The sequence below is a fragment of the Pimephales promelas genome, chromosome 14, assembly GCF_988280905.1.
Source record: "Pimephales promelas chromosome 14, fPimPro1.hap1.1, whole genome shotgun sequence".
NCBI lineage: Eukaryota > Metazoa > Chordata > Actinopteri > Cypriniformes > Leuciscidae > Pimephales > Pimephales promelas.
In genome coordinates, this window is record NC_142782.1 from 3,630,722 (window position 1) to 3,646,147 (window position 15,426).

The 15,426-nt window shown below is 39.0% G+C and overlaps 1 protein-coding gene across 3 annotated transcripts in view; it reads right to left on the minus strand.

Annotated features, from left to right (window-relative positions):
• LOC120481189 (fibroblast growth factor receptor 1-A) overlaps positions 1–15,426 on the minus strand; it is a 79,483-nt gene that overhangs the window by 11,321 nt on the left and 52,736 nt on the right. For 2 of the 3 annotated variants that reach the window (XM_089119290.1, XM_089119291.1), the window contains exons 9-11: positions 8,345–8,535; positions 6,896–7,041; positions 707–828 (exon numbers count right to left, since the gene is read on the minus strand). In XM_089119290.1, coding sequence (XP_088975416.1) covers positions 707–828; positions 6,896–7,041; positions 8,345–8,535 — 459 coding nt within the window. Of the gene's footprint in view, positions 1–706; positions 829–6,895; positions 7,042–8,337; positions 8,536–15,426 lie in introns of all 3 variants that reach the window. The other variant, XM_089119289.1, reaches the window with a different exon arrangement.

The following is a 15,426-nucleotide window of genomic DNA, read 5'->3' on the forward strand; positions in this document are numbered from 1 at the left end:
AAAAAGAAAATCGAATGTGTAGTATTATTTTATACAGAAATAAATTAGTTATAATTCAGATTAGAATAATGTTACATTGTTAATTAATAATGTTAATTAAAATTAAGGAAACAAATATATTGATCTGAAATATATCAAAATAATTTTCAATTAATTCAGGAACAATTACCAAACATTTTGCAAGGTCTTTTTATTCATTTAATTAATAAGCTAATTATATAAAACGATTGTCAGTGCACTACAAATAACCTGGTTCTATGCCTTTATTAATAAAACTTATTTAAAAAATACAACGCCTTCTGTATTTTTGTTTTGCTTTTCCCTCCATTGTACCAAAATTGTACCGAACCGTGATGTCTGAACCGAACCGTGACTTCTGTGTACCGTTCCACCCCTAAATACTATAATAGTACATAAATAACTACTCTCGTGTTGCCGATGTTTGCTAATGTTTCCGGGCACTGACTCGCGAGGAGAGGACAGGAAACAGACAGACTCTGAATCAGAATAAACAAACTGCTGTGGTACGGTATGTGACACCAGAGCTCAAATAACATGCTTCAGGGTGAAGGTGGGATACAGACCAGAGCTCAGTGGACCATCAGATTCCTCATGCGATGCTGAATTCCAGACAGAGTTTGCTGGAATATTTCCCCACACACAAACACACACACGTCAGCTGACAACGGTGGCAGAAAACACTTACATTTGAGCATCTTGACAGCCACTTTGGTGACGCGACTGGGTTTGTCTTTATCCATCCCCATAGCCTCGGCCATCATCACCTGCCCAAAGCAGCCCTCTCCAAGCGGCTTCCCGAGAACCAGCCTGACACACACACACACACACACAATATCAATCACTGCACAGTTCGCCAGGCCATTTTTGTGTATATATTGGACAGTATCGGAGTACATTTACTTGAGTACAGTACTTAAGTACAATTTTGAGGGAACTGTACTTTACTCAAGCATCATTTTTGGGGAGTACTCATGACTTTACTCAAGTACATTTGAGAGGGAAATATTGTACTCCTTACTCCACTACTACATTTCCATCCATAACCGTGAGTAAAAAGTATTATAGAATTAAAAAAAAGGAAATAAGAAAAATCTCGGAAACCCTCAAATTGTTGTTTCTCTCTCAAACGTGATTGGATTGTTGATTGAGACAGCCTATCAGAAATCACCTTCAGCTTTCCACCAAAGTCAACTCCATGGTCAGATTTAGATAAGAGACGAAACCACAAAACAATGGATGGAGACGAAGCAGGTCCATCCCGGGGAATGTGCCAACCTGTGATCCCACCTCGCCACACTATTTCAATTTTCGGAATTTTCTGAAATATTCTTAAATGACTTGATTTTACATTAACATTTTTCATAACTAAATAAAATGATGTATTTACAGACGTCAAACATTGAATGGGGTCAAATTGACCCCAAGGATAATAGGAGGGTTAAATGTTAAATAAAGCAACATGGTAAAATAATGAATATGACTTGATTTTACTTTAAATTCCTTTTACATTCTCCAAGATCTGAACATTAACATTTTTCAAAACTCCATGTGGACGTTTCTAAATGTAAGCACTGTGGCAGGTAATGCAATATTTAGAAAATGTAATCTTGTACTCTTGATACTCAAGTACTTTTAAAAACAAGTACTTCAGTACTTTTACTTGAGTAGACATCTGACTGTAGTACTTTTACTTGTACTTGAGTAAAATGTACTTTTACTCAAGTAATAAAGCTGTGTACTCTGTCTGCCTCTGATATTAGGGCTGAGCGATTAATCGCAATTTACATGAAACCGATTTGGCTTATCGCGATTCTGAAATTCCAAAGGCTGCGATTATTTGTTATGCGCAGCTTGTCGTTGATGTACGGCTCTGTGAACGCTGCTCCATCTGAAAGCACTGAGTTTGAGTCGATTATAACGTGTGTTTGAAAAAGCAACACACGCCAAACATGAGAAGCAGTTAGGAACCTTGTCCAACAAAAAGACAAAATTTAATAACATGCTTTTACACCAAAATCACTTCATAACGACAGTTTAGCATCCTTCTGTGAGAGGATGTGGCTTCTTACAGAGAATAAGACAGTCGTGTGTTTATTAGTCAAACTTAATCAATCAAAGTGTTTCAATTTTCTGTTAATTCAGATAGTGTGATGCCCGATAGGGATTTCCTGGAATGACGTGTGTTATTGTACTTCTGCGGCGGGCCATATTTGGCATGTGTGTGAGATGCCCCCTGGTGTTCAGATAGATATGTGGCGTGTGTGTGTGAGAGACGCCCCCTGGTGTACAGATGGATATGTGGCGTGTGTGTGAGACGCCCCCTGGTGTTCAGATGGATATGTGGCATGTGAGAGAGAGACGCCCCCTGGTGTTCAGATGGATATGTGGCGTGTGTATGTGAGACGCCCCCTGGCGTTCAGATGGATATGTGGCGTGTGTATGTGAGACGCCCCCTGGTGTTCAGATGGATATGTGGCGTGTGTATGTGAGACGCCCCCTGGCGTTCAGATGGATATGTGGCGTGTGTGTGAGACGCCCCCTGGTGTTCAGATGGATATGTGGCATGTGAGAGAGAGACGCCCCCTGGTGTACAGATGGATATGTGGCGTGTGTATGTGAGACGCCCCCTGGTGTACAGATGGATATGTGGCGTGTGTGTGAGACGCCCCCTGGTGTTCAGATGGATATGTGGCATGTGAGAGAGAGACGCCCCCTGGTGTACAGATGGATATGTGGCGTGTGTATGTGAGACGCCCCCTGGTGTTCAGATGGATATGTGGCGTGTGTATGTGAGACGCCCCCTGGCGTTCAGATGGATATGTGGCGTGTGTATGTGAGACGCCCCCTGGTGTTCAGATGGATATGTGGCATGTGTGTATGTGAGACGCCCCCTGGCGTTCAGATGGATATGTGGCGTGTGTGTGAGACGCCCCCTGGCGTTCAGATGGATATGTGGCGTGTGTGTGAGACGCCCCCTGGTGTTCAGATGGATATGTGGCATGTGTGTATGTGAGACGCCCCCTGGTGTTCAGATGGATATGTGGCGTGTGTGTGAGACGCCCCCTGGTGTTCAGATGGATATGTGGCGTGTGTGTATGTGAGACGCCCCCTGGCGTTCAGATGGATATGTGGCGTGTGTATGTGAGACGCCCCCTGGCGTTCAGATGGATATGTGGCATGTGAGAGAGAGACGCCCCCTGGTGTACAGATGGATATGTGGCGTGTGTGTGAGACGCCCCCTGGTGTTCAGATGGATATGTGGCATGTGAGAGAGAGACGCCCCCTGGTGTTCAGATGGATATGTCGCGTATGTGTATGTGAGACGCCCCCTGGCGTTCAGATGGATATGTGGCGTGTGTGTATGTGAGACGCCCCCTGGTGTTAGGGCTGAACGATTTTGGAAAATAATCGAATTGCGATTTTTTTAACCAATATTGCGATTGCGATTTAATATGCGATTTAAAAAAAAGTTATTTACCTTCTGTATTAGTCGACAAAGACAAGCAATAAATCATTGTACAGTAGGGATGGGAATCTTTAGATAGCTCATGATCCGATCTACTTTTTTTCTTATTAATTAATCTTAATAACTCTTAAAATATGTATTTAATTACATGTGTAAAAACACATACTTTAAAAAAATAAATATAAAAAAACATTTAATTAAAGCAATTACATGTTAAGAATTTTAAATAGGCTATATAAAATAATATAGCTTCAAAATATAAAAGCTAGTAAATAAAGAGAAACAAACAAAAAAAAAACATTACAAGCAATAAAGAAAGAGTGGTCTCAGTATTTAAAAGTAGTCTGAATGTTTTTCATTCAAGAGCTGGAGTGATTTCCCCTCAGTTTAGATACGATAAGCTGCATTCACACTAATGCATATATCTCTTTTCAAATTGTAAATGTGGTTTGTCCTGTTGGTTTAAGATATAACTGACCGTGTTTACATTAATTTCGCGTCATAAAAGCATTTTGACATGCAAGTACATTTACCAATGAGTCGCTCACGGCCGCATGCACGAGCGCTCTTCACATTTTAAAATGAAAGCAGCCTTCTTAGTGATTTTCATGGTTTTAATATATAAGCCAACTGCATTCCAAAAGACATAAATAATGCCTCTGTGAAGTAAAGAAAATTCCCGCGGGAGAGAACGCGCACTGCAAGTGTAACGTTATGACATCAAGCAAAGCGGCAAAACCTGTTCAATGAAGCCCGCGAATGTCCTTGTAATTCGGTTCAATCCCGAACTTTATGAAATAACGTTACTATGTTTTGGAAGGTTCGAGCGGTGTCGTGTGTGTGAGTGAGGAAGAGAGAGAGCGAGAAAATAGAAGCAAGCAGATTCAGAACACGGTTCGTTTCTAAAGCACGCATCTGTGTTTAAAAACTAAGCTCATACTCGATTCTGAAATTCTCTGAATCGATCCAGGATTGTTGAGGAGAGAATAAATAACACAATAAACTGTTCTTTTCTGGACGCCAGACCGCATAGCGTGGCAAGTTGATGCTTTATCTTGCAGACTGCTTTTCTCTCGCGTGTCACGTGACCAGTATAATCGCAGCTCTTGCGATTACAAAATCGCGTTTCATCATATCGCCATTTTATCGCAAATGCAATTAATTGTTCAGCCCTACCTGGTGTTCAGATGGATATGTGGCGTGTGTGACACCCTCTGCTGTTCAGATAGAACAGTTTCATTGCGATTAATCATGCAGCCCTAGCATATATGCATCTTTAGCAGGGGCGGCTCGCCCATAGAGGGCGCTGGGGCGCCGCCCTCCCTCCGACCTGTCTGTCTGTTTTTTTAATATATATTATAATTTATAATTTTGAAAAATAATCTGTGTTAATTATATGCTAATAATGGTTTTACTTTGAAAAGTGTTTTGAACTCACCAGAATGATATTTGCATTCACTTTCGTTGCTTTTATCATGTTGGTGTAGTAGTATAGCCAATAGGCTGTCTTCTCAGGGCGCCAGTTCGCTCAGCCCCACAGTGCTGGAATTTAAGCCAATGGTTCCCCGGTTGCTATGCAAAAAAGTTTATATTTCGCCAATCAGCGTCGTCAAATTTTATGGTTTGGGGGCGCTGAAAATATCGCCCACAGTATCAGATTAGGGGAGTGCACCGTGCACGCGCACCACGGGACATTTTTTTACCTCAGATGAGAGCAGAATGGCAGCGCCAGTGACGTCGAGTGGAAATAATGTAAAGTTAGTCGTGGGAATTGACCTGTCTGTCTCTGTCACTCACTCACTCACACACACACACACACATAAACACTGTTTCACACACGTTTGATATTAAAATAGTTATAGGAATATTAATACCTGTGTGTTTGCTTTGTTTTTTGATGTTTTTAAGTTCTGAGCTAGATTACTGTGTTTCATACTAGTTAAAATCAACTTTCTTCTCATACTTGGGTGTTACCCTCAAGAATGTTGTCCCACCCTCTCTTTCAGAGCCTTTTCTCTCTCTCTTTCTCTAGTATCAACACATTGTTATCCATTATCCAATTGTCAATTTGTCAAAAATATGTAGTCTACAGCTGGGGATTGATTAAACTAGATTGTTGTATTACCTATTATTTTTTGTATTACCTATTAGGGGTGTAACGGTACACAAAAATCACGGTTCGGTACGTACCTCGGTTTTAAAGTCACGGTTCGGTACGTTTTCGATACAGCAAAAAGAAAGAAATGCCAGAGAAATTTCCTATTTGTTTAAAGAAAAAAATATTTTTAAATAAGTGTGAGTTTTCCTAGATCTTGAAACTTTCAGGTTTATAAATGGGGGTCATCTTTGAAGGATGAACAAATAATGTTTTGGTCATCACATTAAAAAAAAAAAAAAAAAAAATATATATATATATATATATATATATATATATAAAATAAATTTAAATATATATTTATTTATATAATATTTGAATTTTGAAGTGCTGGAAAAAGATGTGTGAAGTACTTGAAAGCATTTCACCATTCCAGCCAAACTGGTTCCAGTTAGTGTTAGCTACTATATTAAATCCATGGTGAATGTTGCTGGTCTGTGGACGTAAAGTACTAGTTCATTCACGGCACAATGTTTCTCCTGGTTTCCATGACAGCGCTGTTTGATCTAATAGAGATCTACGGTTAATAACGGAGAAATGTGGATGCTTCTCACTAGATCTCGCAGCGATGTTATTACCTCAGTGGCGAATTCAAATGTTTTCTTTACCGGATCTCTTAGCGCGGTGTGGTAACAGTGTTGCTTGATCGAGATCGGCTCGCGCTGCACAGATGTTGCTGGTCCGAACTGATAAACGATCCGTGAAGCACATAACGAGTAGCGCAGTTTCGTTCTGCTTTCATTACGCTTGCCATTTGATGTTTCGCAACGTTGTGTTGGCCGCGTCAGCACGAATTTTGCCGGCAGGAAAATGGTCCAAGCAATCGTTCGGTTTGTATGCGTACCGAACCGGAAGCCTCGAACCGAAACGGTTCAATACGAATACATGTACCGTTACACCCCTATTACCTATATTATAATTTATCAATATTATGCGTTTGCACTTTTTCTGTCAGCACACAGAGCATAATAAACATTCAACTTGTTCATTATCATTAACTGTCAAACTGTTATTATTATTATTGTATTATTTGACCATTGGTATTGACTGGTTTAAGTTATTTTATTGGTATAGGTAAGGGCATGGCCTAAGGCCTAAAATGCACCAGAATGCAGGAAATCACATCTACTAAATTCAAAATTTTCTGGGGGTGGACCCCCTGACCCCCCTCTTATTCAGCCCCCCCTCAAATATTTTTCACCAACCGCCACTGATCTTTAGTTAGGGAATGATGAGTACAATGTGTGTGTTACCTGTCTCGTTGTACCTCCCAGCGAGGGTCCTGGGGCAGTTCGTACTCGGAGACCCCTGAGAGCATCGGAGAGCCACTGGAGGATAAACGCGAGGGCCGGACCAGCATCCCACCAGAGTGCATAGATGAGCTGGAGTCCACCGACACCTGCACGGAAATACTTACAAATTACTCCCCACACAACACAGCAGCACAAACACACCTATAAAGACTGTGGTCTTGTGCGCTCATATGGGTGTATGCGAGTTACTTGGTCAGGGGGCATCTATGGACACAGATGCATATGATATTTGATATTATACAACAATCATCAACCAAAACAGAAATCAAAAATGAGCTCCACAATAGTTGAGAAATTAGAAAAGAGGTTTTACATTGGTATCCTGCACGAAACCTTGAGTTTAAATTAGGAATTATATTATTTTACAATAACAATATGATATCTTCGTGAAGTTGTGGTCATATTTGGTGATTTTTGTGGACCAAATAAAGTCATTTCAATAGCAATCAACACAATCCAAAATTTTAAATGAGAGCAAACAATTTCCCCATGCTGGTCGAGTAGATTCACAGATGCTTGGTTTGAAACATCGCTGCAGGCGAATTCATTTTAAAAGAAATCCACATGATCAGGAATTTCATGAGGGTGAAAGATTTCCTATGCAGTTTTCTCAACGGGATCAAGTTGAGCGCTGCTTGGTTTGAAAGCGCTTCAGACGTCGCTAGACTATTGACACCTTTTTTGCCCATGAAATTTCAACTGCACAGAGAAATCGATTTACAAAGTAATCTTGTTTTTTCATGAAAACGAATGCTTTAAATGAAAAAGGCAAAATTATACCCGTTTCCAAAGTTTGGATTTTCCTTAGGACTCTGCTAGAACAGGTTTTCATGCTTGAATGTTCAAAAAAACATTATTTTTCACATATTCTCCATTGTTGCGGCTCCTCTCATCCCAGTCTGTCAGTAACGCTCTGTTTAGTTCCTGTCTCTATGAAGCCTGAAAAGCACACTGTGCTGTGATTGGTTGTCTGAATCCGTGCGTTGTGATTGGTCGAGCGCTTCGAGTGTGTAAATAATTCATTTTTGGGCGATTAATTATTTAAATGAGGAATATAGTGACGTGTTCATTCCCGGAACAAACTCAAGACTTTTCAGGAAGTTCAGAAACAGTGACACTGATATAGAGAATAACTCCCGCTGGAGGGATTTTGCAGATTTTTTCATGCTCAAACAGCAACATTACACACTAAACAAAGATGAACATGGAAAAAAGCATAACAGGTCGTCTCTAACAATATTATAGTTAACCCGCCCCCCCCCCCCCCCCCCCAAACACCCACAATCAAGTTAAATACAACACCCCGACATTAACACAAGAAACTGTTGAAATTTGATGTTTCTATGTTTAGTGGTAAAGAGATCAAACCCCCTATCTACTTTCTGTTACCTGTCTGCGCAGAGGGATGCTCTTGGCCAGCTTGTGAACCGCCAGCTGGCTGTTGAAGTCACTTTTCTTGGTGGAGCTGTGCATTTTGGCCAGCACGGCGGTCACCACCATCACACAGATAAGAAAGAAGCCCACGCAGTAGATCAGCACCTCCAGGTAGGTCTGGTTTGGCAGTTGAGTCGGGGGAATGGCTAGATTGTGAAAGAAGGGAGCGATGCAAGGTGGCAGAAGGGAAGGGAATGAGCTTGCTGAACGCTAAAGGGATGATGTGTTTATTTACCTGAGAATGACAAATCAGCCTGTACCAGCAGAGCTTGAATGTTTGACAATCACTGCAACTGACCCTTTGCTAAGTCCGGCCTTAAAGCGATAGTTCACTTTGAAATTAATTTTTGGTATATTTTATCTTACCTCAAGGGCATCCAAGATGTAGGTGTCTTTGTTTCCACAGTATTTTCAATTTTGGTATTTTTAGGTCAAACCGTTCTTGTCTGTCAGTCATATAATGGAGGTCTATGGTCACCACCTCAAAGAGCATGCACAGACACATCCAGATTAAACATGATTTAATGACTCGTTAATGTAAGTACACACTGATGGCCTAAGACACGAAACGAGCGGTTTGTGTGAGAAAACGAACAGTATTTATATCGTTTTTACCTCTTGTAACCACAGCCATGTCAAAGTGATCTGAGGGCGCGGACGCTTCGGTCTGCGAAGTGATGTCTCGCGCGTGTACGTCACTCATTATTTACACAGATTTCGGAAGCGTTACCTTTCACTATGAAGATCTAAACATATTTAGATATACAGGAAATCGCAATATATCAACAGACAACGTTGAATTTTTTTCCGCAACTGCGCGAGAGATCACTTCCGGCGCTTGCGCAGACCGAATCGCCCGCGTCTTCAGATCACTTGGACGTGGCTGTGCTTACATATGTGTCTTAGGCCATCGATGTGTCCTTACATTTAAGAGCCATTAAATCATGTTTAATTTGGACTTCTCTGTCCTGCTCTTTGAGGTGGTGACCATAGACCTGCATCTATATGCAGGTCTATGGTCTATATGAGGGCTATATGACTGACCGACACGAACGGTTTGACCTACAAATATAAAAATTGAAAATACTGCGGAAAACAAAGACACCTACATCTTGGATGCCCTTGAGGTAAGATAAAACATATCAAAAATTAATTTCAAAGTGAACTATCCCTTTAATGTTGCCATCCGCCATGTTAGCTTTTGGAAACCATGTGTTCGAAAAGCTTAAAATTGAATTTTAGATCAAATCTCGTAAAATGTTGTTGCTGCCGCTCTTATAATAGATACAAGGTTTTTATTATTGTATTCCCAAATGAGCATGTAACCCATCAGTAAAACACCTACATTTGCTCAAAAGTAAATTAATATTATTTAGTAAATTCATTAAATGTTTATGGAAGATCATTTCCATCACAGATTTAAAACAGGGACTTTTTAAATCTCATGAATCAGAGAAAGATTATTAAGGAAGCTTGTTTCTGCCACTGAATAAAAAAAGAAATAATAATTGCGAATTTTTATCTCACAATTGCGAGATAGAAAGTCGCAATTCTGAGAAATAAATGCGCAATTGCGAGAAAAAAAACAGAATTGCGACTTTTTATCTCACAATTGCAAGTTTACATCTCACAATTCTGACTTTATAACACATAATTGCTAGTTTATGTCTCGAAATTCTGCCATCTTTTCTCAGAATTGTGAGTTATAAACTCGCAATTGAGAGTTATCAGGCTAATTCTAAGGGGAAAACAGAGACCCCCTCAGAGTAGTTTATATCTCACAATTCTGACTTTACAACACGCAATTTCGACTTTATATCTTGCATTTCTGACTTTATAACACACAATTGAGAATTTATATCTCGCAATTCTGACTTTAAATCTTGCAATTCTGACTTTATAACACGCAATTGCAACTTTATATCAATCAATTCTGACTTTATATCTTGCAATTGCAACTTTATATCGCGCAATTCTGAGAAATAAATGTGAAACTCGCAATTGTGAGGAAAGAAAAGTCAGAATTGAGAGATAAAAAGTCGCAATTACCTTTTTTATTTTTCATTTTGTGGCGGAAACAAGCTTTCATAGATTACACCTCACTATTTTGAGTAAACATCTTTCTCCCAACTTAATATCTCGTAATTCTGCCGTTTTTCTCAGAACTCAGTTAATTCGGACTTCTATATCATTTTGTAATTCTGACTTTCTCAAATTGCAAGTTGATATCTTGCAACTCTGCCTCTTTTCTCTAAATTGAGAGTTTATTCTGACTTAATTTCTCACAATTCCGAGCGTAAATATTTTCTCAAAATGTGTGTGTTTATTACATGTGTTTTTATTTTAAATACAGCAACATTACGTAAGCTGGAGTGGGGCTTAGCAAAAAGTCAGTGGGAGAGAATATTTTGAACAATGCCTCAATGTTGTATACATTCCAGCCAAAGTTAGAATATCTGCCTGTTTAAGAAGGTTGACATATGAAGAGTTCAGATGCAAAAGCCTCTAAATGCCATTTGAAATTTTTATCAAGCTTGTATATTTAAGTTCAGTAATTTCACTTAAATGCCAATGAAGATTACCTATTAATTGTAATTTAAGTGAAATTACTGAACTTAAATATACAAGCTTGATAAAAATGGTCATTTTAGAAGAAAATTTCAAATGGCATTTAGAGGCTTTTGCATCTGAACTCTTCATATATTAGCAGGAGACATTTTTTATGTCCATTTATAAAACCACAAACACACTGATGCACACACACACACACATGCACATGCATAAAACAAAAATCCTCTAAATGGAGATGTCGTTGTTCACGTGAATGGTGAATTGCAGTGAACACAAACTCCTATTGTAGCATCAGAATTACTTCTTTCATGGATCAGGTTTCATGGAAACATTCTTCTGCTTATGTGACTAGCAGAAGAAGGAAACCACTGCTCATGATACTTGGCAGCCCTCGCTACGAGATTAGCCCAAAAAATGGCCTTATGTAAACTCATATGAGACATTAAATTTGCAACACAAATACAAATGTAAATTGAGAGGAATGGCTTATCTGGGTGGGTAGACGAAATCTGTGCGGGTATGCATTTCAGCAAAGCATAAATGGAGAGCTAGGTTTTGGGGTAATATTACATGAGAAGTCTGGCTGATATAGATATTTCCTATGCTATTTGGTTGGCGTTTGTCCGCCCCAAGGCTCTGGTTCTTTATGCAGAGTTTCTTTCACACAGTTCATGCACACAAAAGATGTTATTGTATCATGTATATACATTTCACACAACAATGCACATGCAAATGCACCTCATTGAAAGATCACTTCTCTTTGCCTTCTCTTTTAATAACTTAATGAACAATCAAATATGTTGTAGCGTGAACATGAAGCTCAAATGCTCTTGAGTTATTATATTTACATAATGGTTTATGATAAGAGTAAGGCCCACAGTTTGCTCACTGCAACATGCAAATGCAAGAAGATCAACATTCAACATCCAGAATGAAATCTTATTCTTCATGTTGAATGTGAAAAGACTTTGACTGACAAGCATCTTGATAAATGGAATCTATTTAATAAAAGAATAGATTCACCTTCTAGGTGAGGTATTTATCAAACCCGAGCCAAAGAGGAAATGATGTCAGCATAGTGCTTATGCGTAAAATCATGCTCTTTGGGATGCTTGTCTAGTGTTCAGGCAAACAGAAATGTTAATTGGAAACAGGTTAATCTTGAAAAACTAGGAAAAGGATTTTATATAAAAAAAGTCAAGTGGAAACAAAGCTTCGCCAAACCACTCGCCGTTGGTATTTGTTATACATTACATCATTTATTTTGCAGTTAAACTACAGCTCTTGTTTCGCAAAACATCCATGGCGCACTCAGTAATTTTGCAGTAATAGTAGCAGGGATGCGACATTGTGTGCAAAATCAATCGTTTTCTTTGTGGTGGGGCGGGCGATCCGACGATCTTTAAATCGTGATGGATGTTGAAGACATCCATGATCTACTTTTCAAGTGAATCGCAGAGATTGTGATCTTTAATGTTCTCATAATAATGTAACAATACAGCAATGACTTCCGATTACATGACTGCAGACTGGACAAATTATATCATGCGTCTCATGTGTGGTGACGCATTTGAAAAAACAATTCAACAGCAGTAGGGCTGTGCGATGAGCACGGTTTTAGTTTCGATTTTGGCTTCCAAACATAATAATCAAGACCAAATTATCATTGTGCCGGTTTAAAGCCCTTTGAAGCTGCACTGAAACTCTCATTTGGACCTTGAACCGTTTGGTTCCCATTGAAGTCCATTATATGGAGAAAATGCTGGAATGTTTATCAAAAACCTTAATTTCTTTTCAACTGAATAAAGAAAGACATGAACATCTTGGATGACATGCGGGCGAGTAAATTATCAGCAAAAGTTTTTTTTAAAGTGAACTACTCCTTTAAGAGTTATTAAAAGAGTATTAAATTGCGAACCCACACGCTTTGTGCGCTGCGAGCAGAACACGGACGAGCAAAGTATACTTGTGGTATCAGGTGTGCGCCCAAATATATCCACAAAATGTGTCAAAATATCCATATTGGCGAGTATTTACATAAAGACAGTCAGTTACGTCTTAAGTGAACAAACAGTTGGGAAATTATATTAGATCCATGCATTCAGTCTTAAAACCTAATGCAAATAACTGCTGCGGTCTGTCATTAATGTTAAACTAAAGACAGACTAAATTACTCACTGAATAACTAGAGGCTTAAAGAGTAACTAAACACTTAACCAACTTTTTTTAGTTAATGATCTGTAAGAATGGATCTTTATTAATCCCAGTCATTGATTCGAGTAACTTTTTTGACATTTGTTTATAAAGTGTTCTATTTCTACAATATATGGTGTAAAAGCGTCTTAGTGCTGCCCTCTTCAGGTTGAACGGTGGCTGCTGCAGTTGAATTTTCCTATTGGATGTTCCGTACGCAGGTTTCAGCTCACCACGCGAGCTACGCTCTTGGCAATATAAAAACCATCTTGTGTCGTCAAAACCATACTAGGGAGTCAGGAATCGTGAGTATTGAAAATGATCAGGATAGAGTGTTTTAGCATCTATTTCGTCCCCTCTATCTCCGCTGGGATCAGCCCACTTTTTCAGCATTTTTAAATATTGCCAGTGGGTGGAGTCAGGCTCTGAGGGGTTTAGTTACCCTTTAAATAAGAATCGATGTACATTTAATTCATACAGTGAAGATGATGCAGTGTTTTAGAGTTTAACTCAGGGTTTAGTGACTAATTTGACAACTGCAATATTGTGATTTAAATTGTGTCTGAAAAAGTCCATATTCTGGATATTCTCGAATCAGTACATCTCAAAATTGGGAAGATTGTGATATAGATCATGGATCATGACTGATTGTTGTAAGATCGTGGTATGACATTTTGGGAAGATCGCACACTCCTGTGTCGTATTTTATTTTACATTCCTGTTACACTGAACCTAAACTTTTAAGTTGTTAACTTTTTGTATTACTCGAGTCGGTACTGCAAATGCAATGCCATTATTTATATTGCAGTCAGCCACAAATAATTACAGTGAATAAATAAAAACATGGGGTTCCTGAGAAAAAGTGAGTAGTATTTGGCTGGTCATGTGAACACAACATGACGCCCCCACGAGCCGACCCAGGACAATAAATCAGCTTACATAAGGCCACTATTATGACTCTTCAACTAATAATTAGTGTAAAAGATTTTTCTAAAATTATGTTCCTGTCTTCGAGTAAATATATACTTATGTGCATCTTTAAATTCAGTTGTGGTCAGAGAGACAGAGGTTTGGCTTGGCTTGATTCCACTTTTGTAAAGAAGAACAACAAACATGTCATTTTGACATGCTTCAACTGACATTGCAAGTGTCAGTCAACACCCAGATGAATAACAAAACCACAAAGCAGACACACAGGGGTTGAAGAATGGTGCGGTTCACAAAGAATTGTTATTTGCTATAAAACCTCTGTATTGCTTGTAATGGGAGTAAATGAAAGAGCTAGTGTTTACTAGCACTGACAATGCCTTAAAGGAGTCGTTCACTTTTAAAAAAAACTTTTGCTGATAAATTACTCACCCCCATGTCATCCAAGATGTCCATGTCTTTCTTTCTTCAGTCGAAAAGAAATTAAGGTTTTTGATGAAAACATTCCAGGATTTTCTCCATATAATGGACTTCAATGGGAACCAAACGGTTCAAGGTCCAAAAGACACTTTCAGTACAAACTGTTCAAAGGGCTTGAAACGATTCCAGACGATGAATAAGGGTCTTATCAAGCGAAACGATCGCTCATTTAATAATAAATAACAAAGTTTAAAGCTACACTGTGTAACTCTCTTAGTTTATTCTTAGCTAAAAACACTTAGTTCTTTCAAAAATATATGTGCGCATTATTGTATATTTAGTTCGTTCAAGTAATAAAGTATTCTTGTGAGTGTATAATATGCCATTGAAAACACATACGGGCAAGGGGTTCTAATGTCGATCGCCATGTTGCCCCTCCATCTTGAAAGTACATTAGCCAAAGAGGGACATACCCGTTAATTCAAGCTTCGCCTTTCACGTTTACGTTTGAGTTAACACTCGTGGACGAGGTCGAACTGGAAGCCATGCTAATCTTGGACTACATTGGCCCCCGTAGGAGTTAAAACGAAATCGGAATTGAGAGGAACAGAAACTAACATTCCCTGGATGGTCATATACCTTTTCACCGCTAGATGAGGGTAAAAATCACACAGTGTAGCTTTAAGTTTTATAAGCTCAAATGCTCACCATGCTCTGTTCTGTAGCCTTCTGTTTGAACACGTTTGTGACTCTCCTGTTCGAACTCGTTCATTAAAATGAACGAATCTATTCAATTCGTTAGTTTCCTTCGTTGAATGAACCAAATGACTCGGAAAAAGATTTGTTCATTTTGATGAACGAGTTTGAACAGGAGAGTCACGAACGCTCATCATAGAACAGAGCAAGACGAGCTTATAAAACTTAAA